The sequence below is a fragment of the Symphodus melops genome, assembly GCF_947650265.1.
Source record: "Symphodus melops genome assembly, chromosome: 3".
Lineage (NCBI taxonomy): Eukaryota > Metazoa > Chordata > Actinopteri > Labriformes > Labridae > Symphodus > Symphodus melops.
In genome coordinates this window covers 12,990,473-13,016,392 of record NC_136693.1, presented here as the reverse complement: position 1 = coordinate 13,016,392, position 25,920 = coordinate 12,990,473, and the positions used below count along the sequence as shown (strand labels likewise).

Sequence of the window (25,920 nt, the reverse complement as noted above, 5' to 3'; positions counted from 1 at the left end):
AGAGATGTTTATAAAGCTTTGGTGGTGGTTTCAGGCTGCAGGAGCTGGAGCTGCACAATTGTGTGTGGGAGGAGAGAGGGGAGAAGGTGGAGGAACGGCAGCAGAGCTGGGAGCACAAGGACCAAAAGCAAAGCCAAAGTCAGACTCCGAATCAAGAGGCCAAGAAAGTGGCTGTGGTGAACTGGTGGAAAGCACGCAGCCTAGAGAGGGCTAAGACACGGACAAAAGAAACCCAGCCAGTCCAGGAGATCTCCGAAACACAAGTTAAGCTTCAGAAGGCAGAGCAGACCATCACTGATATGAGGGAGCAGGTCCTCCACCTGCAAACCTCTCTACGATCTGCTCAGGAATGTGTTTCTGAAAAAATTGCAATCAGAGATTTTTATCTTGAAAAGGCAACCAACACTGAAAAAGAAGAACCACAAATCGCTGTGGTGGAGAAGGTTGTGAAGGATCAGAGGGATGCATCAGTGGCCACAGACATTTCAGGTGGAGTAGCCTCTGAGCAAGAGCAGACCGAGCCTCGGGTGAGCGCAGACAGCCTCCTGGTGACCCTTCAGAGAATGGAGGCGATGGTGAACAGCGCCCTGGAGACGGCTGAGCTTGTGAGAGAGAGCGAGCAGAGGGTGAGCCAGGTGAGGGTGAGGATGGAGAGCATCACCCAGAGGGTGGAGGAGGCTCTGGGACGAGCAGCTGAGACTGACCAGCATCTCAACTTTATGGAGGCCATGATCACAGAAAACAATTCAACTGAGGTTTGTGTTGCAGGAGAGTGATTGTCAAAGCTGTAGGTGAAAAATACTGGAAGTTGCTTTACTTTTCACCTTAAAAACATGTACTGTTAGAAAAAACTGGAAAAAGGTAAACAATATAAAATCAATAATTCAGATGATATCAAACTTCTTATCAGTTAATCATGGTGAATCATATTTTAATTGGATTTTAAAAAGGATCCTTTCGTATTCTTATCATAGTAAATTTATTTTATCAACATTTTCAAACAGTCAGGAAAAGGGGCCCCAAATCTTTTCAAAGGTTTCGGCTTCTCCCGAGAGTTTTTTTTATTCAACTCTTTATTGTTTTTTTACACCCTGATCAAATAAAATTCTTGTATTTAAGTTTTTTTAGACAAGATAACTATTATATCAGAGAGGGAAACAAGTTGTTCTGAAATGTTCTCATTTCCTGTGTTGGTGATTATCTGATGATCCAACAAAGGCATCTGATGACCCCTTGTGGTGATTGCAGAGATCAATTATCTAGATTGAGCCATAACACAGTAGAGCAGTCGTCTGTGTTATGCAATATGTTCATGAAAGAAAAACATGTGCCTTAACCCTGTTTCTTTATTAAAAAAAATATCCATGCACTTTTGGGCAGTGTTATCGAGAGGATTTTTTGTTCACATAAAGGGACTTAATCAGCATTAACTCAAGTCTATAGTAGGAGTTAAAAAAAGGTGATTATCTATTTTTAACACTAATTGTAAGAAAAAAATAAAAAATTAGGCACAAAAAGTTAATTAGTTGTCTTTTGTGACTTTTTATGTGTAAGTCTCCAGGCCCCGCTCTGCAGGCTGAACCTAAAACAGACACAGCAGGTTTTATGGACAAGTCCCATGTGGATCCTGAAGACAGACACCAAACCTTCCATCCTCCTTCATCTCCTCTTCTCCCAGACGTCAACAGTGAGCCCCCACAGCTTCCCATGAATGGTATGATAGCTGCAGCCTCTGTTATCATGTTTGTGGGGTACACGTGAGACGCAGATAAATTAAAGCTGCTTCCTTCTCTGCTGGTAATCCCTGAGGACCTCTGAAAATAGAGGCAGAAGATGTTTACATTGAAACAACAGCTGGTTCAGGGAGGAGGAAGGCAGAATAAACCGAGGGAGTGCATGTTATCTATGAAAGGGCTGTAGTGAAGTATTTTTAGCTACATGTAAAATCATCCATTTTAAATCATTAAGTGGGAACCAGTCTCAATGCCATATTTAGCACATGTTACATTTTTTGTGTAAGTTGTGCTACTCACAAATACACAATGTTCTTTTGGTGCTTTCCTGCAGCAATTTACTGTTACAAAAGAGGAACACTACAGACTGCTGTGAAAGAAATAGACATTTTTTTTAAAGAATTGAACGCTTTATGCAAATCTATTATGGACATTACGATTGAGAAGTCGTTCAACATTATGAGAAATGCATTTCTGATTTCTTTATGAGAGTTAGAGGAGGTCTTTCTGGTGTAGCTAACAGCTAGCTAGCTAGCTTAGCTGAGAAAAAAACTTGAAACATGAAAAGAGCAAGTTGGTAGAGTCAAAAGTTTAAAACCACCAATGAGCAGCTCTTATTTACATCAGGCAAAGAGAGTAAAGGATAAGCTAATAGGTAGTTTACATCTGCCTCATGTACCGTATCCTATAGACATGAGAGTGAAATCCATCCTCTCACCTCTTAACAAGAAAGTAAACGCTATTTTGTCCAGGCCATGACAAATCTATTTTCAAATTCTCCCTCCCTGAGATAGTCACTAGATGGCTCAAAAACATTTGTTTTGTTTATTTGTTTATTGGTGATAAAAAAGGAGCTTTGGAGCATGTTAATTGAAGGTTTTTGGGATTAGTTTGACTCTCCCCTCAAAAGGGACAAACAGTGGTCACCTTTCTGTCCACTTGTTTTGTTTATTTTATAAGCCTTCAATCTAAAGTTTACAGTTCATCCAGAGCCATGTTGGCATAATGATACCTTTGCTTAGCAAATGAAGCTGCATCCAAACCTAAACAGCGGCAGCAGGATGGACAATAAACTTTTATGGTGGGCATTGCCTGGATAAATTTTGAAACGTGGTTGGTGTGTATGGAGGCTGTGGCCCTCTGGATTGGCAGCCCGGGTTCTGGTCCGGCCTTTGGCTCCTTTTCCCCACTCTTCTCTCATTGACTTCTGATTCACTGTCTCTAGATGGAAGCATAGAAAGCCCAAGAATGAACCTTAAAAAATGTTAGGGTGTGACAGAGCACATTTTGTTAATAATTTAAGAATTATTGTCTTTGCTGAGCATGTGTGTCTTTAAACCTAAGTGGAGGACCGACTGCTAATAGACCTTTTCTCTAAATCCCAATCCAAGCTTAATCTTTGGAGCAAAGGCCCCTATAAACAATGTCTGTTCTTCTGCTGGTGTTTTATTAATTTCTGATACCATCAAGTGTACAATGCAGTACTCTCTTTCCATTAAGGCTTTTAAAACGACTTTATATTCTTCTTCTATCTGCTTTAAACTCATAAAATATAAATGTTAGAAATAAAATCAACTTGAAGTGCATAGCTGCAAGAAACCAGAGGAATAAAACCTCTTCAAAGCAAGATGGAGACGCAGTGTAAATAATTTAGAAAGTTGTAGATCTATAAAGCTCTGTGTGGCAGCTGTAAACTGTGAGCTCTTTGATGAGAGAAAGGTGTAAATACCAAAATCACTTTAGTTGGAATTTAAAAGAGTTTTGAGGTCATGTTGAATGCGTTGAATGCTTCCTTGCAAGAGGAGAAACATGAACTGGAGAAGGAAAAACAAGCTTCTGAGTCTGAGGTGAAAATGAGGCTAAACGAGGTCAAATGTGTCATGTTTCACCATCACCTAGTTTTTCAGCTTTTTTCTTTGTGATTTGAAGGTCAAATCTGGCAGTGAAACTGTGCATCTCTCTGTTAGTTTAAGAGTCTGATTTGCATCTTTTGAGGGTAAAATTATCAGAAGAGGCACTATCAATCAGCAACATAAAAGCAGTTCATTGTTTTTCAACTGTATCCTCTCATAATTAGAGGCTCATTTGCAGTTCTTTTATTGTGTTAAGTAGCATATTGCTGTTGAGCCTTAATGGTGCTCTTCATGTTAAGCCTTTTGCCTGGTATCACAACATTACAGACCTTTTTTCTGAGAGAACCTAAAGCAGACAACACAATAGCCTACACCCGACCCGAGAGCTGTCAACCAGAGGATCTAGCAGCTCATGTACTCAGATTGGTTGCCAGGTGATTGTTGCCCATGGTTATAGAGGTAGAGGGTGAGGGGAGCGAGATACTTCTTGAAAAAAAGAGCTACTGTAGTTTCCTACCTATCAGACGCACATCACACTGCTAGCATCAGCCTAGGAGGATAGAAAACTCAATTTGATACTTCATTAGTTGTTTTCTCTTTGTGTTTCTGCTCTACACACACACACAAACACGCACACACACACACAAACACGCACACACACACACACACACACACACACAAACACACACGCACACACACACACACACACACAAACATGCAGACACACACGCACACACTGACTTCTCTTTTTCATCTGTCCCACTACATTTGCATTGCACATGCTTTCCTGTTAGATGCAAATCATCTGTGTTAATGCTCTGTTTGTTCACTGTGTGTGCTCTGCCTCCAGCAGGTGACTCAGGACGAGGGAGCTGCAGCAAGGTAAGATTATGTCCTGCTCTAACACATTATTCATGATTTTATTTCTGTAGAAGCAAAAGTACAAAACTAATATGTTGTCTTTGGTGGTTTTTCCCTACTGACGTATTTCAAATGTTCACTATTCTTATACAATGCTTTACTAGTAGCTTGTCAATTGAATATTCAAGTGTAATCTAAAGTAATTTATGGAAAAGAGGTTGAAAGTAACTATTGAGTAGATATTTCTCAAGAATAGTTATATTATCTTTGCCATTTTTAGTTAGATTTCTTTGTATTAAACGGTCATATGATGTGCTTATTAAATACCTTTCCTACAATACAAATGTATCAGTGGTTCCCAACCTCTAATCTAGTAATGAGTTCAGCTAATAAAGTAATTTCTTTTTTAATCTTTTTTTGCTCAGTGAACTTTTAACATATAAGCAAAGATTTAAGTTCCCTGAGTATGAAGTCTTTATATCTGTGGAGGGAGCGGGCCCTGCTTCACAGAGAGAGAAACCAATGACGAGCATACTTTTTTGGGGTTATCTGTTAAATTAGAGATGTTTGATGTAATCTCCAACCTCACCGCTAGATGTCACTATATCATACACACAGCTACCTTTAATGTAATAGTGTTAATAGGCAAATTATTCTGTATAGTAATAAAGCTTTATTGCAGACACAGGTCCATATGTATAAGGATTTGTTAGACACAGATGGGGACATTTTCCTGAGGGGTGATTCAGTGCTTCAGATTCATATGATTTATACTTCAGATTCATATGTTGTGCTGCTATTTTTACTTGTAACTCATCCAAACACAACTTATTGTCCCTGATGGCTTGGTGTAAAAAGACACAATCTTCGATCTTCAATCGCGAAAGCTGACTTTGACCACAAAGCGTTCCTCTGATGATTTCCAGTTTTCTTAACAATGTAACTCTTTTGATCCTCAGCTCACTTTAATTCAAACTGTGATGCTGTAATTTGCTGTGAAAGTCAGCTGGGTTCCCACAAGCAATGTGACTTCTTTGCTCCTATTCCCCTCAAAAAATACCACCATTACCACCCTTAAAAGTGAAATCTCTTGGTCGCAAGGTTTGACAGAGCACTTCGCCAAACAATAATGAAGTGCCGGAGCTCGGAAATGGATGTAGGGATTCCTCTCTGGCTGAAAAGTAAACACAGATTGGGATGTACACAATCAATCTACAATAAACATGCCCCTCGCAAAGAACAACACAAGAAAAAATCAGCGACGGCTCCCAAACTGTGATTAGAGAAACAAAAGACACCTTGCAGAAAAAAAACACACTTCTCCAACTTGTTTTAGTTTCTTTCTTCTTCTTTTTTGTGGGATGATCACAGGAGCAGCAGTAGAAAACACACACACCCTTGATAGACACACTCACACACACACACACACACACACACAGCAGTCTAAAGAGGCATTCGGAGCCCTTCTCCTTAAATGGTCAAAGCTCCCAGGGAGTGAAAGAGGCTGCTGTAGAAAAAAGAACGGGAACAGAGGGGACCGGAGAAGGAAGGAGAAACCCAGTGGATCGAGGGATTTTCTGAGAAAAAGCCTGAAAGTGACAGTTTAGCTGTGAGGAAGTCGCTTTGCATTGGAGAGATCAGTTGTACTGTGTGTGTGTATATACGTGTGTGTGTGTGTGTTTCGTTGCAGCGCTAGGGCTGGACTCAGGCAATGTGTGTAATCTCAGGATCAGAGGATTGGCTGTGTGGACCTGTGGGGTCTTAGGGGTAGATAGTTTTAGGAGGACACATGCAGCAGGTGTTACAGCTCTGTCGGTGCTCTGTGAGAGTCTCTACAGCTGTATCAGACTTGTGCACGGGGTTGAGGTTGAGTTTTTGGACTCTATGACAGTTTTCGACCTAATGCCAAGGATCCAGGGTGAGTTAACATAATCTAGTGTATCTTTACAATTGAAACATCTTTCTTTTTTGTTTTATCTTTTCTTTGTGATCAGAGAATCTTAAAATTCAGTGCATGTATCTATCCCCTCACCTGATCTATTTACTTTTCCTCCTCACACTTCCTCAGCCCTGTAATCTTTGTCTGTGGCACTTCCTCTGCAGCCCTGTACTCTGGGCTTCACACAACCAAAATTCAAACAAATCTGGCAAGAGTGAGCAGACTTATGCAACAGAGGAGGGGAGGAGGGTCGCCTTGTCGCCCCCTTTGGAAAGAGACAGCTTAGACTGGCTACGATGAGAACTTCATTTTGGCTCTGATGGAAAATTGAAACGTGTGTACAGCAATATTTCTGTGTCCTTGAGGAGCTGTGGTGAGTTCATGCTTGATGTTCTGTCCTGTTCTCCCACTTAAGGACATATTCTGAGTGATTTAGTTACTCTGCAGTATGTAGCTCAGTCTCATGACCTGCAGGAACACAGTCTGCACCATCAAGTCTCCTGCAGGGCAGCTTGGCAGTTTTGCTTTTTTTTCTCTTAAATTTAGGATTGAGTAATCAAAAGGAATCCTTAACCTGTTGAGCTGCCTTTTGAAGTATGTTTGGGATTTCTTAGGACGCAGATGATAGAGCGGTATTAACTGTGATTTTTGAGGTCTATTTATGTCTTACTTTTGTAAAACCTGTGGCAATAGTGATCAGAGAATAAAAAAAGTGTTACATAAAGATGATTTAAAATGCTAATGTTTTCAGTTGCATAAAATGCAGGTGGTTGTTTCTGAAGCCACTCTGAACTGCATAAACATTAGGAGCATCTTGTTCAAAATATTATTTGATTCATGCTCATATTTATTTATGCAGTAAATTCAAAATTGCCTTCTCTATGCTACTGTCGGCATTAATAGAGAAGTGATCTTAATCCTGTCTAATTGTTTTCTCGTAGTCAGGAAATATCCTTGCAGCTCACTGGGATTAAGTTAAACAACCCATTTCCTCCCTCATGACTCACAGCCTTTCTGTGGCCTAATGTTCCCATGAAGTTGTCATCTTTCGTGATGACAATGAGCAGCAGACTTTGTGGTTACACTTTCTGGCTAAATTCTCTTAGGACCAAAATTGATTTTGTCCTGAAGACAAAACTTTAAACAAGACCACTCTAATAACTCCTTACACCGTTCATTTGCCTGCGAGTGAGTGACTACAAGCTACATAAGTAAAGACAATAGTCACACCTGTGCTGCTCATGCATATGTTAATATTTCTATTTCTGGGGCAACCAAATGAATGGGAACTAGATTAGCTCCCCTTGAAAATAGTATGTGCATAGTCTGAGCTCTCTGTGGTCCTTCAGGTGATAAAATCGGCTCTGCACTTGGATTTGCATTAATTTGTTTTCTGAAAGGAAAGAGCTCTGAGTTCAAATGTTGGTTCAAACTAGCTGCATCCGTATTATCTAACTCAATAGGTTGTGTTCATTTTAAGTGAGCCAGATTTGTACTCCAGATTTTTTCCAAAAACAGAGTTAGATATGAATGATCATATATAAGGATATTTGTGATTTTAAAGCTCAACAAAGAAACATTAGACAGCATATTTTCCTTGCAAAAACAAGCACTTAAGTTATTCCTGCTTCACTTTAGTGACAGACTTGTTTTGGATATTGGGACCATTGATAAGACAAAATGTTTTTGTTGTACATTTTTTTGTGGACTGTTGTGTTATTTCCTCTGAGATACTGTAATTAGAAAGTGGGGTTGTTTCCCACAGCTCAGATTCTGCTGCGATTTTTGTTTCTGCTGGCTTTCCTCTTAAGCATTCTCATATTGTGTTGTCTTATCTGCCAGTTCTATTGTATCATATCCTGAAACTTAAACGTTTACAAAAACAAGAGTCACACTGTTGATTAGCTTTAAGTAAAAACAAAGACAAATGTGAAGTAATTAAATTCCTCATTGTAATCTTTGATGTGTCCCTCCACAGCCTCTCATTTTGTTTGTCTGTCTGTCTGTCTGTCTGTCTGTCTGTCTGTCTGTCTGTCTGTCTGTCTGTCTGTCTGTCTGTCTGTCTGTCTGTCTGTCTGTCTGTCTATCTGTCAGGAGTTCATTGCTTCAGTCTGTGAGAGCTAGATGTGTTATAACATCGAGTGCAGTCCAGTCTGTGTGTTCTTGTTCAAAATGAAGACTTCCTAATGAGTCACTACACAGGTGGTTCCCATTCTTCTCAAATCAAATCAAACACTGTCACACCTTAAACTGTGTATGCCTGTTTTCTGCTCCATTTCACAATTGAAGGAAATGAAGTACAAACGTACTCAAGAGCTTTAAGGTAATCTGTGGGGTTTCCTTAAAAATGTAGTGCTTCGTTAAAACACGAGCAGCAAATTGTGTTATTGAATTGCCTTTCTAAGAAGCATGAATGCCGCTCTCTGATGGCGTCCTTCTGCCTCCTTTGGTGTGCAGCAATCACCCACAGATCAGGGGAAACCAAGAGCAGGATGGTGATCGTGTTGCTGCATTCTTACATCAGGATATCTGCGCTCTTGTGCTCATCCACAATATGAACACTCGAGAGGACCGACTCCACAGACGTTGCTCTCTTTGTCTTTTTGCCCCTAGTAGTCAGAAACTTCACAGGATACATTCAAGCTAATATTTGTTTTAGTGTAGATTAAATGAAGCCTAAGTGTTTTTTTGGGGGGTGGGGGTTGTTAGTTGCTCAGCAGTAGCTGTTCCAGGGGAAGTGGAGGGTAGCTATTTTGGGCTAAATAGTTTTGATGGTTCTGCTGTATCTTTTTTTAAGCTGTGGTTAGCCACTAGATTTCATTTGAAATATCACGATTCATGCATAATTCATCCTTCTAGAACTACTTTGTTTGTGATCTTTCAGGTCCAGGAAGAAGAGAAAAACTTGCTGCTGGAAACTCCTTTTGAACAAAGCTGTCAGTCTGTTAAAGAGCCCTGTGTCGCTCCCTTTGCTGCTGAAGAACCTTTTATTTTTCCTCACACCCGTTCACGCCCCTCGCTGCCCCCCAGCATGCCAACACTGCCTGAGGAAGAGGAGGACTCACCCGAGGAGCTGGACAGTTCCTCCAGCTCTCCCAGTACAGTGAGTGTGTTTGTGTATTTGAGGTCGTAAAAGCTGACACTGAGTTTTCTGTCTGGCCATGTTGGGGAAATTCTACCGATGTTGCTTTTGAAGTCGGTCCCTTTATAAAAGTCTATTTGCCGTACAAATTGCTGCTTACAATGAGTAATTATTGTACTCTTGTCAAATGATCCTGTACTGTTCAGACAAGCTAAAAACTGCCTAGAAATTCTGAACACCCTTTGGATATTTGACACAAATGAACTTATTTGGTTTCGATATCATATTTCTTTGGGTGAGTGTTGTGTCATCATGCAAGTTCAACTGTAATTCCTCTGATTCCTGGATGTTTTATGAGTCCATGAAGTACCTTTAGCTTGTTGTCGCAACTAAATCATCCAAAGTGGAGCCACTGCTGAGGTTTTTAAAATCACGTGCGGAATTTTCAGAAGAACTCACTCAAATACTCTTGAATGTAACATTTCTTATTGTGAATTTGATCTCAAAGGACCTGGGAACTTTGCCAACGCCAATTGTAGCAAGTACTCCAATGGACATTTTAAAGGTCATGTCAAACTGCTGTTACAACCCTGCTCTCAAGTTGCAACAAAAAAAATAGAAATCGAAGACAAGTTTCCCAAATTCACACCCAGGTTTATTTACAGAAGAAGAAAGAAAGTATCGGCTTCACACAGGTGCGCCGCCATGTTCCGACAGTGTGTGTGCTCAAGATGAGGGAACGACATCATTCTTTAGGAAGGGCTTTTTATGGACAAGGACTACACCGGGCCAATGTGTAGAGCATCCACTGATTACAGCCCCACTTTTTTTCTCGACTCTATCTATCCTAGATAGAATCTTCTCTCATAAATTCCCAGTGACCTCTGAACTCTAGCGATAATCCCGAATTTAAAGAACCGTAGTTTCTTACGTTACTCTCGTTCAACTATCTTCCAGTTTTTTTTTCTTTTTAGGTTTCCCAGTCTAACTCTATTACTAGAAAAAATAATGATGAAAGCAGTTTTTTTTTAATTCAGCTTTAAGTTTCTTTTTTTAAACGACATATCCAAAACAAAATATTTTATAATAGGCTCCCTAAAAATAAAACAAAAAATCAAACGTTGCTAAAAGCTACAAATAGAAATAATGTCATGGTTTGATTATTTCAATACAGAATTTTTTTTTCGATATTTGCATGACTAAGAGGCAGTAGAAATAAATGTATTTGACATTTGAGGTGAAATGACTTTCTAAATCAGGACCATACTAAAAGTTAGAGTTCACAGCTTTTGCAGCATTATCACAACAATATGAAAGGGTAAACAGTCTCCAGAGAACGTCTTCCTTTGTAAGCTCTCATTACCAAACAGGCTTGATCAGACATCTCTGCAGGATGTAATGAAGCTGAGTGATCTAATTTACAGGACATATGCCAACACTATAACAAAATCCATGTTTATTACAGCACAGCCATGGCCTCTCGAGTGCAAAGATAAGATGTGAGAGGAGCTCAGGCAGCGTTTGATTTCAATCTGTGTTTTCTAGCATGCTTGACTTATGATGGTAGGGCTATTAGGATACAGAGATTTGAACACCAGTCTGTAAGTTTTCAAAATACAACATAAGAGTCCATGTTTGAGACAGTGACATGGTTCAAGAGCCTGATGGTATATGTTCGGTTTTCTTTTCCCTTAGAGTAGAGTTATTTTGTGGAAGTACAAAACTGAATTGATAAGGAAAGGTGCTTTTGGCCTTATTATTTCAATCTGTCTCAGAGTCCCTCAGTGAAATAGAAACTCAGTCACAAATTTATTCTTTCTAGATGATTTTTGGCAATGGTCATATTCAGAATCATTAGCATTTCTTCCTTTCCTTGTTTTGAGTTGCTGCTAAAAGGATGTTTTTGTGGCTGCTCTAACAAAACACAAAACTTAGCTAATCATCATCAAAAATTAAGATTTTTTTATTTACAAATGTTTTATTTATAAATTTCTTCACATAATGCACATCCTCCATGCTATCCAAAACTGTAACTAATGCTAACCTCTCTCATCCCCAAGGCATCGGGGTTCTTACCTTGTTTGGAAAGATGCACACTTAAATGAGAAACATTGTTTTTGCCAACTGGTTAGGCTGTGTGGCTTTTTGTAAAAAGCAGCTTTTAATATCTTTATTTTCTTAGTTTGTCATGTGCCAAAATTGCCAAACTGTACCAAATTGCACCAAACTGGTATCTCCCATTGCTTCCACTGGTTTGGCTGTGAGGCTCTGAACCTACACTCTACCTGGAGCTGTTTGATGAAAATAAAATATCTCTTACATGTATGCCAGTTTGGCACATCTCATGACATTTACTTTTATTTTGTGTTTTTTAAGTTGAACCCAGGTGAAAGTCGATCTGTCACCATGAATGCCCCCACTATTGTATACCCAAAGCAGGCCACTATAATACAGCAAGATGGTCCACTAGAGCTGTCCAGGTAACGGTTTACTATCTCCAACACGAAGAAAGAAAGTGTGCTTTATTTGCGCGGATTACAAGAATGTGTCTGAATATCTCCTGTTTCTTTCCTCAGACCACACAGTCCAAGAGCTCGCCTTGCAAGAAAATCGTCTGCTGGACCCATCACCACTGTTGGTGGGTTAAACTTAAACACACGCACGCTGTTTTTTCACATCGGCGTTCCTCAACAGTTTAAGAAATATTTCAGGACTGTCCCTGGAATTGTCCAAAGGACATGACATAACATCAACAAGATGTAATTCCGAGCCTGCAGGCAAAGCAAATTCTGATGTTATAATGGAAATGTTCCCCTTTTATCAATGCTCCGTCTCATTGGACATATCCACAGTACTAAAAAGCCTAAAAGACCATACTGGGTAGCTTCTACTGTGTGCTTCACAAATCTTGGACTAAGTATGGTCAAACATGTCCTAAGACTTGAAACTATCTGTGTGTCCTCCCACATGCCTGCAATGTTTTTCTGCTATGATTAACTTCCATGTTGATGGTTGCTTTTTATAGAATAGAGGGGGAGATGAAAATCCTTCACTTGGACAGCCCTCATCACCTGATCTATTGGCTCTCATGCATCTGTGAATTATACTTATACCAAGAAATCCCACTAAAATGTCTTCTTCAAAGACTCTGACTGAAGGAAAATAATCAACTTCTCAAGCTTGAAATATTTATGTTGTTCTCAAATATTTTGCCAAAATAGCAGCACAAATCTACTTATTGAGACTACTTTGTCTATAGCCTGTTTTTGTTTAAATACAATGATATGTCCAGGCATCAATATGGAGATTCATGTGAAATCTAACAAGTGTTTATGTGTAATATGTTGGTGTATGTGCACATGTGCACTGTCCGTCACAGACAGCACAGGTAATGTGATCGATTTGGTGAAAGATCCGCTACCTGAGCTGCAGCTCTCTGAAGAAGATCGACAGAAGAACCTGGACCTGCTTGAACAGGCCAAAAAGGTCAGCGACCGCTTCCTGACCCGCCGGGGCCGCCGCTCCACTGGCAGCCTCTCAGAGTCTCCCACAGGTGGTGAACACACACACAAACACACATTAAGATGAGACATAGAGATAATAGATGAGATAATATTTTATGCATTAGTTTATAGGCAGGAACTATTTCCTGTGATTGGACCCTTTTTTGATTTGTTTTTGTGACGGCTTCTAAGTAATTTATGGTCATTTAGTTTGATATTTTAACTTGAACTCAATAAGGCATTTAATTTAACTTTTTTTTTTCTCCTCAGCTCTTTCTCCAACTCCAACCCCGTCGTCCTCACCATGTCAATCTAGAAGCAGCTCACAGACTGTGGCTCCTCTACCAGGTTATTTACTTTTTCCTGGCTGGTTTAATTCTATTTAAACAACTGTTATCTTTATTTCAACCAATTCTTCCAATGTTTCTGGTTGCTGGAGTCTGCAACGATACATACTGATGGTTGTTTTTTATCTTTCCCACAGAGGCAACCCATGTCAACTCGCAGTCAGTTGGGCTGGTAAAGATTTTTTATTTATTTATAGTAGGGCAATTGACTGGCCACCAGTCCAAGGTGTATCCCACCTGTTGTCCAATGACAACTAGCATCGGCTCCAGCCCCCAATAACCCTGAAAGGGAAAAGCAATATAGATAATGGATGTATGGATGGATATTGGGGGAGCTGTTCAGCAGATATTTTTTACATATCAATTTTCCACAGTTAAAGCTGGCTGTTATAAGTAAAAAAATAAACATGCCATCTGTAACTCTACTAAACAATATAGTATAAATATTTGATATCATGAGGTAAGTTCAGCTGCACAATTAAGTCTTTCAAAAAAAGGCCATTTCCCTCGTCATATTGTTGTGAATGTGAAAACACAGCAGCACCTGGTGGAGTGTTTACGTGTTACATACTTTTGAGAAACTCTTAATGGTCTCATAGGTCACTCTGTGGGAAGTAAACTACAACTTTGCTCGTTAGTAGAGGCCAACAATGACAAGGCGTTTATTCTAGTTTTCCTTTGTATTGTGTTTCTAAAAATGCTCTCAACTATTTGTTTGTCTATCATTAACCAGAAACTCTCTATACTTCTCAGTTACTGTAATATTATCTTACAAACATCGATCTGTCATGTTTTCCTTTCTTGTAGCACCTCGGGGTGCCTCCAGGGCGAGAACAGCATGACTTTACATCACAGGATAAAGAGGTCAGACTGACAGATTCACTCACTGCTTTTACTTTAATTGACAGACATTTTACAGACTTAACATCGTCCAACCATTACTGACTAAACTGCTTGCAGAAGAGGGATGTCGTCCTTCACACAGTCAACCCCATGTTTACAGAGGAAGGGGGTCAAAAGACATTTCACTTGAAGGCCTTTGTCAGGCCTTAACTCACAAAATGAAAACAAAACAAAACACATTTTCTAACCTGCCTCCTAAGTTAAGATGTTTTTCGTCTTGGCAGTGGAAGGGTGACTTTAAGGTTGAAAAGTATGTGTCGACGATTGTTTGTTTCCATAACATTTTTTGAAAACATCTATTTTTTCTTTCACCTGTCTTCAAATCAAAACCCTGTTATCAGAATTTTGATTTGTCCGATACATGAACATTATAATCTAAAGCCAAGTGCTTGACTTGTCAACATATTTGCATGCTAGCATTCAGCTCAAATCACTTCTGTGCCTCATTTGCATGTCTGATAAAGGTGCTGACAGTGTGGAGAATTTAACATTGTCAATACAAACATCGAATTGTAATTCAAATACTCCTGGTTTGTGATCACAATAAGTCCTTAATGGTGATTTCTGTCTTACTTGTTTCAGGGAAACAGGCTGTTGATGGACTGGAAGCCACCTGAGAAGCGGAAAGTGTCCTCTGGGACTCTAACGCCCCGTTTTGCTGTTCAAAAGGAGAACTGTGATCCTTCTCTACAGAAGAGTCCTTCAGCTTTTGGTAAAGCAGACGAAGGAGCTGGTCCAGGTCTTAACCTCAATCAGGCCCCAGCCACAGGGGTGGCCAAGCCCGTCCCTCGACCCCCTACTCAACTGGCCCCCTGTACAGCAGAGATCAAGACAATTGGGGCATTCCCTCCTCTAATGCGAGCTGTCTCCTGGGATGCTGTAGGCAGCCTTAACTCTAGAAATGGAGCTCCAAGTTTTCCCCCTACAATGGAGGAAACCTTCTTGGACAAGCCCAGGGAAGCTGTGTTTAAGTCATCAGGGTACAAGGACCTCCCCAGCCAGCCCGGGAGTGTACATAAACTCTCCAAACTTAAAGAGGTTAAGTGTTTGTACTTTTGTTGATAAATACCCCTAATGTGAAAGATGTAAAATGTTCTCATGTCTGACTTTTTTGTTCATAGGAGCACAAGCTGATTCGTACCTCCAGCATTGTGGGATCAAAGTTACCAGACTTGAGCGAGGCTGCTGAACAGGAAAAAGGTAACAGTCCTGGATTTCACTCTTTTCCCAGCGAGGCAGAGAGTACTTTCAGCAGAACATTAAAAAACATTTTAAGGGTGTGTACATCCTGAATCTCAAGGAAAATCAGTTCCACTCACATAATCCTAATGATATGTCCCTTTTTCTCCTTCGCCACACAATTACTGGCAACCACTTTACCGAAAAATGGATGTTGTTTTTCTTTTCCATCAGAAGGGGGCATGATTGTTAAAGCCTGACGCCACAGACCACCTATGGAGCATAGTATCAGGAAATGTGTTCACATTTTTAAAGAAGAGCTATAGACTTGAAACTAAAGTCATTTTAACAAGGACTTCAGACTTAGCTTGGACTTTCTTTAAAACTTGGCTTGTTCTACTATTGTGAAACATTTTAAATTGTTTTAAGGAAAGATTTCAGAAAAGAAAGGCAGGCATCAGATACTACTGACCATGCCGCTGCTGATTATAAAAACGTTCATCATGACACCGATGACAGTGATGACATTGCAGTTGTTGTTGATGATGATTCAAAAGCAAATATTCCCCCTATGCTCTTTACATTAGCTCTGTGCCCTGCTTTTTACTACGAGTCTGTTTGTTGGCACTGACTTAGCACTTGCTTGTGTTGTATTTACACTCAGCTTTACATACTGTTTGTGGCTTACAACAAAAGTGTCTGATGAAATGAAATTGTTACATTGTAACTTAAAGATTTTGTTTAATGAAGACCTCCAAATGTATTTTTAGATATGGTAAGGTCTGATAATGCAACATTGTTTCTGCAGGTCCTTCGTCTTCAACAAACTCAGAGGAAGCAAGAGAGAAGTCTGACGCCATGCCAAACATTTCTGATGTGATGCTGAGAAAACTCAAGCTTCACCGAGGTCTACCAGGCTGGTGTGTAAATAAAACTGCTGCTGCTTTTGTCAACTTTCACTCTTTTTTTTTCTTATCTAATCTCGTGAAAGAAAAAGAAAAATAACCCTCCTTGCATCTAACTTTACTGTTTACAAATCTTGTATGTAAAGTACTGACCATACTAACAGCTCATCTTTGGTTTCATTCCAGTGCACCCCCACTCACTGAAAAAGAAGTTGAGGTTTGTATTTGCTCTTTAAATGTAATTTGTGATAAATGTCTGTGAAACTCTATTACTTTGATTGCGCATGTTTTTGTGATTCTGTTTTGATGTGGTGCTTTTCTTGTGCTCATCTGCAGATTAAGGGAAACAGTTTACAGTTAAGAAAAAACACGTATATGGTGTCTTATAGAGAGCTAAATGAGAAGGCTGATTCGTCTTTACATGACTAGTATCAAACTTCTCACAACTCTTGAAAAGAGTGCAAAAAAAGTATTTCATGAAATGTCAAACTATATGTCGAATGAACAACATTATAGTAAAAAGGTTTGAAAGACTGCATAGTAATGAGACTTGTGTATAAACTTGAACCCTTTTACACAACTGAAATTGTTGAATACCAATAAAATGGTTTCCTTTCATGCTCTGCCTGCTAAAAATTTACAAACTTTGATATTGTCATTTCACTTCAATACACTATCCAATAATTAAATGTATGCAGGAGTCATCATAACAAGGGTAATAAAAAAAGACCACCAACAGATACCCATGCACCATGAATTTAGTTCAAACATAAACGCTAGATTTATTGTTCCACTCCGTGCCACTCACAGACCGGCACAGACCTTTGTGTGTAATTGCACTGTCATAAAAACTGTATTTTGTTCCTGATCCAACTGAAGAGTCTCTGAGCGATTTCCTGTGGAAAAATGTAAACATCAGTGACGTTGTCAGGCTCGAGCTGAAGCCGCTCTTGCTGCTCCCTGGGGTGCGTGCGTATCAGGGCAGTCCAGAGAGGTCGTATATTTCCTCTGAGCTGCGGCCATGTATGTCAGAAAACTGTGCAGGCTGGCTTTGATCGTCACAGCACAACATCAGGAGGTCGAATGTCAGAAACACAGCTTGTTCCCAGGGTTGCTGGATTCTCTGTCACGTGTTATCAAATAAAAAGACATTTTAGTATTACATAATTAGTCACATGTCTATGTGTACGTGCACTACAGTTGGAGTGTTTACTATGGACTCCATTAAGTTCGTGTGCTGCCATCCCCGGCAATTCTCTGGTATGTAATGTGCCATTTTGTGTTTTATATTGTAGTACTTTCCTCCCCACAGAATGCATTCGTGCAACTGTCTCTGGCATTCCGTAATGACAACTACACCCTGGAGATGCGGCTCAGACAGGCAGAGAGGGAGAGGAACCTGACTGAGGAAGACACAGAGAAAGAACTCGAGGAGTTCAAAGGAGCTCTGAAGGTCAGTCCTGCAAAACATCAGCTGTAAGGAGATTTACTCACTTGAAAAAGAGAACTCCCCTTGGCTCTTTAGTACTCGGTCATCTGCTCAATGTTTCCTGAAAGTGTCCAACAGTAAATATTTATCTTGTCTGACTCTACTCCCAGGTACAATAGGAACATGTATGTCCACTTTGTCTTCCTGAGAGAGCTGTAAGAAGTTGTTGTTCGTTGATCTTTGCAGATGACTGCACCACAGTGGCAGAACTTGGAGCAGCGTGAGTCGTACCAGCGCCTCATAGAGACTCTGACCGTGTTGCATCGACTGGCCACACGGCTCTCGAGCAGAGCAGAGATAGTTGGTGCAGTTCGACAGGTACAGATACACAAATAACAACGTAAAGGAAAGACAATGACAGATGCGCTGCATTGTGGGACGGGTTGTTTAAAAGCTACTGCTTGTTTTTGTCAGATATTTAAATCATTTTCTTTTATGGTGTTTTATTTGATGTCATAAATTAGCAAACATTAGTGACAGGGCACATTTGTTTTTGCAGCAGGAACATTTATTTTTACTCCCAAACTACATATATGAATTACTTTGTTCTTTTTATAACCCACTAATTTTGAGTCTCCCTATAGTTTAAATACCTAATGAACCTAACATGGCTGTTTTGGTTCAGTTCCCAGTTGCATTAACATTGCGTACAGATGGTTTAAATTTAATGCTGCATTTACAGCCACAAGAGCATAAAGTGTGTTTTCACTGTAGAGGACATTGGAGAGGAGTCCCTGAGACTTTATTCAGTGAGACTTACTGTACAGCCTTCATGTCTCTCCTCTGCAATTCTTAAAATTGCCTGAAATCCCACTCCCAAAACCTTGTCAAGTTTATCCATCCATGCAAATGTTTTTCCATCCTATTTACTCACATCTTCGGCACACTGTATTTTTAGTTAGAAGCCTCGGTTTTGGTGCTTGTTTATGATATGCAAGAGCAGAGGCTATATATCCAGGTTGAAATTATCACAAGTTGGAAACAAGGAACTAGACCAGATTGCAGTGTGAAAATGTTTTTTAATAAACAAAAGGGCAAACAAATCTACTCACAAAAAGTGTCCAAAACAAAGTTCATCAAAATCCATCAAAACTCTACAAGGAGAAAAACTATGTAAACCACAGGAGCAGAGTGAGACAAACGACATATCACGGAAGACAATGAACTGACAAAGAGGGGAAGAAACACTGAGACTAAATAGACATGGGGGAATCAGACACAGGTGAGACTAACAACACAGGTGAACACAATGAGGGCAAACAACACTGGAGGGAAACTCAGACAGGAATCAAGACAATACTGAGAACTACAAAATAAAGCATGGAACACTGAAGAAGCACAGAGGACTGAAGATTGTAACAAAACACACAGAAGTACAAGGAGAAGACATTACAAATAAAGCAGGAAATACTAAAGACTAAACAAACAAACACATTAATACTACACTAGGAAACATTAAAACACAGAAACACTAGGTAAATGAGAACTAATAGAAGATGAAATACAAAACTAAACAAGACAACAGCCATGATAGAAATAGCCCGTCTTTCTTCCTGGTCAAAAATAAAGTGAAATGATCGTATTGGTAGAAAAACAAAATTTGCAGCTGCACTCAAGGGAAACAGCAATATCAGCAACAACTGTATTGTTGAAGCCTATTCTTGCAAGTCGGAAGGATTATTGTGAAAATCTGCACACAGTCCATTTAGTTATGAGTGAACTCATTCCATAACTGAGCACTTTATCATTAATTCATTTGTTGAGTGAAATATATTTGTGATTGTGTTTGTGCTTTATAGATTTTCTATTAATGTTGGATGAGAAGAAGAAACCGTTTCTGTGCCTGTATTGACTCACCTCTCAATTTGCAACAGGAGAAACGAATGAACAAGGCCACTGAGGTCATGATGCAGTATGTAGAAAACCTGAAGAGGACATATGAGAAGGACCATGCAGAGCTGACAGAGTTTAAGAAGTTGGCCAACCAGAATTCAACTCGCTGCTATGGAGGATCTGTAGACACAGGAGGTAAGACTGCACTCAGGAAGCATGACGAACATGCAGAATGAAACGGAGCCAAACTTACAGGATTTTTCTTGTCTGTCTTTTGTAGATGATGGTGTTCCACGGCCGTCAAGGTCCATGTCACTCACGCTTGGAAAGGTAAGGATTCATTTCCAGAGTTAGATTTTGTAGTGCTAAAATAGAAGAGCTTTCATTAGATTATGATGATTGGAAATTCAAGATTTCTACTTGGCAAAATACCAAACTTTAACACCTTAAGATTTGCTGCCTTTTTGTGTCCTTGATTTAAAATGAAATGTCTTGGGATTTCATCTCTCTATAGCAGACAATTAATAATGATAATAATAGTCGCTGCTCTTGTGGTCGACCGGTTGGTGCTTCTCTGCACCTTTGAATTGCCCCATACATAAAGTTATTTGAATTCAAATGAATAATAATACTACATTTTATTTGTTAGATGTCACCAAAGGTCACCTTACATAGGATAAAAGCATAAAATAACAACATCACAAAATATTAAAACCAAACATTGACATAAAGAACAAAAGACAAGTGTATTGCACAGTGACCAATCAGAGTGTGTATCCCAGTTTGAACAGGTAATGATGGAGTCTGATTGTCTTATTTGTGAGGAGAGGGAGTTCCATAGTCTGGGTGCCGAGCAGCTGAAGACTCGGGCACCCATGGTACTGAGGCATGGTGTGGGGATGGTTAGCAGTCCGGCAGAATAGGAGCACATTTGTAGTGGACATGGTGTGTACAGGGAGCCTGTAAAGTTTGACGAGAATAGGGAGAATAGGCACCTCGGTTTTAGAGCTAATTACTAAGATAAAGCCAGAGTATAAAATTCTTGATTTATTGTGTTTGCATGCTAAAAAAAATACCACAAAAGTACCACACAGGATGTTTGTGGTACATATATTTTATTTTTATAATGATAATTATGATCTTGTTTCAGGGTATCATGTTTGTAATGCTCTATTGGTTTTGTTGTGTTTGTTTTGACTCTATTGGACCACTCAGCAGCATCTTTCTCCTCTTTAGGCACTGCCCAGGCGAAGGGTAAGCGTAGCTGTGGTGCCGAAGTTTAACCTCCTGAACATCCCAGGTCAGACCCCAGCTACAGCTGGCCCAGGCCCCAACACAGGACCAAACATCGTACCGAACACAGGACCAAGCACAGGACCCACAGCTGGTGCTGCTCTTCCTGTCCTGGTAGGTCTTCCTGTCCTGTCAGGAAATAATGGGGGATAAAAAAAATGGTTCATTTACTGAATCATCATTTAACTCCGGACACGTGAATGAAAAAGTTCCCTATCACAACATCTGTTTAGTGTGTTCAATTTTTTTAAACCCTCTTTTTTACACTGTGAAATACTGGTTATGATATTCGAATCCTGCCTCAGGTTACATTTATTTAAACTCTGTAGAAGAATAACTGAATGCGTTCAATGGAGTCACAACTTTCTGGGATCCTGCTTTGCAAGAAAGCGATTAAATACAACAACTAAATAAAGAAAAAAATCTACAACTTCTCATGGTAACAGTTTCAGTTGTTTTCTCAATATCTTGATTTACACTCTTCTTTGGGATTTGGGCTGTTGGAGTACAAGAATCAGGTACTTGTCGTTGGTAATAAATTAAATAGAATAATCGATACATCTGTACAATCAGACAATTCCAGAGTTATCAGCTTGGTACTTTTATTAAAGCGGATAATGTGAATGCGTTTGAAATGATTCGACGTTCTTCTCTTCAGTGTGAAGCAAATGATGTGAAAGGCACTCCTCCCACAGAGACAGCACAACCTGCAGCAGAAAGGTAGGTCTCATGACTGCTGTCGGTTTTTTACAATTTCACAATTCACTAGGCAATCGCTTTTTATCCAAAGCGACATACATCAGAGAGTAAGAACAACACAAGCAATGATCGAGAAAAGAGGAAACAATTTCAGTAAGTGAAAATAAACAGCTTTAAGTCTGATCGGACACACCGGAGCTGACCGGCATTACACAGAGGCAAAGCACAACATTGACATTGACATTGATTGTTCTTGAGAGCTCTCACCAGTATAGAAACTGAAATCTTAAAATCGTCATTATCAAGCAACACTATCATCATTACCATCATCAACATCAATGATCAATAATGTCTAAACCATCGTTGTTTTGCTTCCCCAAACACACAAACATGTACAGCACACATGCATACCATTCCTTGATTTTCAAGGTCGTCCCCCACAGTCTTTGAAACAATAGACAGAGACCAGCCTGAACCTACAATCATGCTCATCAAAAGTGTTTTCTGCTGCAGTGTGACCTTCATGTTGTTTGTTTGACCTTCAGGATGTGTTTTACAATGCAGAGAAAGCCCCAGTGAGATGGAAATAACCCTGAAAGCATAAGAAATAATCAAGCTCTGCTGCAGTGGATGAATATGCTAACCACGGTCGGAATCTAAACATTTGTGCAAGAGTTTGACAAAGTCCAGGCACAGGGCTCCAATCATATACTGGTTATAAATTGAGCAGGACTGGAGATCTTGAGGGTCTGTGCTTTATGTTCCGTGTGGAGACGAGAATAGAAAAAACAAAAAAACAAAGTGCAAGCTCCTTTTTTTCTGTTTTTAAATGCCTGGCCTGTGACTGTGACTATGCTGGATGTTATCCGTAAGAGGACAAGGCCACTGTATTGTGATGGAATAAACCACTCAGTTTTATAACTTCTGCTTTGATATTGGTGGTGTCCAAGGCTGACTGTTCTTTCCCATCTGAAACAATGCAGTGGAAAGAGTGTGTCGGAGCAGGAAAGTGAGCCAGCCAAACTTGCAGTGAACTTAGAGGAGATCAGAGCCGAGATCAAAGCTGAGCTAAAGGCTAAGATCGAGGAGGAGGCATATAATAAAGGGTGAGGCCTTCTCTCCTATTCTTTAACTACACACAAACATAGCCTGTATGATGATTTCAGTTATGTGGTTGTTATTGGGAAGCATTTTTGAATGTGTACGACGTTAAAGTATGCAAGGATTTTACACAAAACCATGAGTAAGTCTACATAATTAGCTGTCATCTGATGGTAGTCATGCTGGTTAATTTGAACATTTTTATTTTCAGCTACCAAGAGGGACTAAAGCAAAGTAAAGTGCTACAGGAGGAGAAAGGTGAAGAAGAAACCACTGCAGAGAAATTGCTGGATATGAAAAATAAGGATGAAGAGAGTGGGAAGAAGATCAAGACGAGCAGGTAAACTGAATCTGTGCAGCAGGTTTGTAGTACTCTATTTCATATATATATATATATATATATATATATATATATATATATATATATATATATATGTCACACTAAATTAAAACGTGTGACATACAAATGTATTGGCATTGACAGTGATGTGACAAACATTCAAGAAAATAAAAAAACAAGATCAAATAAATGAAAGTCAAGATAAAAGGGACCACTTTAAATACAGAAAGAAAAATATTTTCTCCTTTATTAAAAAGAAACAACTCCAACTCCACTTTATTTATAAAGCATCTTTTATACATACAAGTATGCAGACAAAGGACATAAAAACAAAACGAGAAATAATTAAAAAATTAAAGGACTAAAACAGCAAAGACATTAGTAAATGATTAAACCCTAGAATACATTTAGAAAAAATAATAAGATATGTAAGAATTTAGTCATCTAAAATACACCAAATGTAAACACAATGATTAAGTGGTGACCAGATTTTACCATAACTCCAAATTAAAAGCCAGGTAAAACCCCTTTATTATGAAATCATTCAATCTTCACTCTTCAATGCTATGATCTCCACAGGAGGATGCAGGAGGTCATCTTTCTTCTTGGCCGGGTTTGTCCGAAGATTCCTGTTAATCGGAGACTTCTCTGGATGGCCCTCATGCTGTTCGTGGGGATGTGTCTGTTGATCAGTATTTTTACCTTCTTCAGCGACAAATATAACAAACGTGAGGACACGTAAGGAGTTTGTGCGAGGGGGAGATGAAGACGATGGGACTGAGGTGTAAAAGCTAAAAAACCACAATAACAGAGACAACGGGAACCCCGTGTCTTTTAGTTTACCAGATCGCCACACTCGGACTGACTTGAATCTGTGACCCCAGCTCTTGAGGGTTGAAGACTTTCTTTGGAGTTTTTATGAAATGTCGCCTTTGTAAGTTTAACAGCAATAATGATGATGATCTCGTTTGAACGGGAAAATTGGAAGATTGTTTGCTACAGCTTGAAAAAAAAAATCGTTTTTGTTTAGGGACCAAAACTTTTCATTTAAAACCACCATAGAAACGTGTATTTTAATCTGCACTCTATTGTGAAAATATAATCTCTCAGGTCCAATAGAAGCCTAACAAAAGATACTGACGTCATATTTAAAGATATACAAAAAAAGTGTCATTTCTATCATGTGTATTTATATATTTTAATATATAGCACCTTCCAAAGTAGTGCAATATTTTGCAGTTGATGGTTATAGTTTGTGTTATTTTGGATTGTGTCTTCAGACCACTGAGAGATTTTCTGTATGTATGAGAGCACTGTTAAAATGGCCTTTTTGAACCCTTCTTAGCACATGTGTGCCTTCCTGTGTTGTTTGTTTTCTGTAGATTTTATGATCTGCCACTTTACCTTTTTTTAATAAAGGTGCCTGAAAACACATTGTTGTCATTTACATTGAAATAATGTTGTTCTGGCCAACCATGTGATGATAAAATCCCTCCCAGGGTTCTGTGAACCTGCTACAGCCACAAATATTTAGGTCACCTGGCAGAAAACGTAGAAACAAGTTGTAAATGGTAAATGGACTGGAGCTTGTATAGTTTTTCTCGTCTTCTGACAGTTCAAGGCACTTTTACTCCACAGGTCGCCCTATCCATTCACACTCATGACAGAGGTCGCTGTGTAAAGTGACAATCAGTTAACCAAATCCCATTCATATTCATTCACATGCCGCCAACGATGCAGCGAGAGCAATTTGGGGTGAAGTTTCTTGTCCAAGAACACACCGGACATGTGGCTGCAGGAGCAGGGGATCGAACCCCTAACCTTCCAGTTCTGATCGACTCTACCAACAGCCACCCCGTCGTGTGTGCAGCGTTAAACAAACTATTGTCTTGTTAACAATGTATTTATTTTACTTAACCAGGAAACCCTGTTTAAGATTAGAAAGGGACCAGAGTGTCCTGGCCATGACAGACAACAGCACAGTTGCCAAAGTTTCAGACAAACAATGACCTTACAGTTGCTCATTTTCACGTACTGTAGCACTGTTACTGAGCAACATTTAAGCAATTTGGAGTCATAAATGTGAGCACAACATGAATATAGGTCCTGTATCTCCCCGCTGAGGGAATTATCTTGCTCTAAAGTTGTGAAAAGTTCCATTACTTCCCCCTTCTAGTCTCTAATTGTGTCTTTGTGCTGTTTATTTTCGAGCAGGCAGTGTACAGTTGGATAAAACCAGCTACTGCCTGAAAAACATGCAGTGACAGCAGTGAGATTAAACCAATGACGTTTTAGGATACACAGGAAAGCAATCAGCGGATTTATAGGGATTTAATCAGTAACCCCTTTGCTTTTCCTTCCATCCCCGAATTTCCCCATTATTATGTCTTATCACAAATCAAAAGTCTGCTTAAGTCAAAACCCGGGAAAAAATATACCATACTTACTATACTATATAAGCGCTCGAGCCTAATTAAGCGCTCGAGCTTAATTAATTCGTGAGAACATTATGTTTAGTGAAGCTTCAGTTTAACCCAGTGGGGTTTATAACCACCGTCACCATTAATAGAAGTTCAATACCTGTTCTTTTCCGTAGCTCCTGATGGTCTTTTGTTACTGTGCTGCAAACCTCTTTGGCAACTCACATCTGCGTGTTGGTCAGCACTTTTTGCGTCATTTCCTGCCTGCTGGGATTGTACAGAGATGTTTTCGTGGAAGTGGGATGTGGTCGTGTGCCAGAGGCTCATCAGAGGATTCCAGAGATCATAAGCTCATTCACGATTGAATAATGCCCCTCGGGAGGAAGTCATTTGGACAGAGAGTCCAGAGTCAGATGTCAGTAGCATTGCAAATCGCTGAA

The 25,920-nt window shown here is 39.6% G+C and overlaps 1 protein-coding gene across 1 annotated transcript in view; it reads left to right on the top strand.

Moving 5' to 3' along the window:
- mrvi1 (murine retrovirus integration site 1 homolog) overlaps window positions 1-24,492 on the top strand; it is a 29,452-nt gene extending 4,960 nt beyond the window's left edge. Inside the window, exons 18-40 of the mRNA XM_079338713.1 lie at window positions 35-755; window positions 1,555-1,714; window positions 4,437-4,468; window positions 9,271-9,489; window positions 11,845-11,948; window positions 12,045-12,106; window positions 12,848-13,021; window positions 13,242-13,319; window positions 13,456-13,490; window positions 14,126-14,182; window positions 14,804-15,259; window positions 15,343-15,421; window positions 16,209-16,320; window positions 16,492-16,522; window positions 17,618-17,758; window positions 17,981-18,112; window positions 19,669-19,822; window positions 19,908-19,957; window positions 20,864-21,034; window positions 21,579-21,640; window positions 22,603-22,725; window positions 22,932-23,060; window positions 23,640-24,492. Coding sequence (XP_079194839.1) covers window positions 35-755; window positions 1,555-1,714; window positions 4,437-4,468; window positions 9,271-9,489; window positions 11,845-11,948; window positions 12,045-12,106; window positions 12,848-13,021; window positions 13,242-13,319; window positions 13,456-13,490; window positions 14,126-14,182; window positions 14,804-15,259; window positions 15,343-15,421; window positions 16,209-16,320; window positions 16,492-16,522; window positions 17,618-17,758; window positions 17,981-18,112; window positions 19,669-19,822; window positions 19,908-19,957; window positions 20,864-21,034; window positions 21,579-21,640; window positions 22,603-22,725; window positions 22,932-23,060; window positions 23,640-23,802 — 3,445 coding nt within the window. The 3' untranslated portion in view covers window positions 23,803-24,492. The remainder of the gene's footprint in view (window positions 1-34; window positions 756-1,554; window positions 1,715-4,436; window positions 4,469-9,270; window positions 9,490-11,844; window positions 11,949-12,044; window positions 12,107-12,847; window positions 13,022-13,241; window positions 13,320-13,455; window positions 13,491-14,125; window positions 14,183-14,803; window positions 15,260-15,342; window positions 15,422-16,208; window positions 16,321-16,491; window positions 16,523-17,617; window positions 17,759-17,980; window positions 18,113-19,668; window positions 19,823-19,907; window positions 19,958-20,863; window positions 21,035-21,578; window positions 21,641-22,602; window positions 22,726-22,931; window positions 23,061-23,639) is intronic.
- The last annotated feature ends 1,428 nt before the right edge of the window (window positions 24,493-25,920 follow it).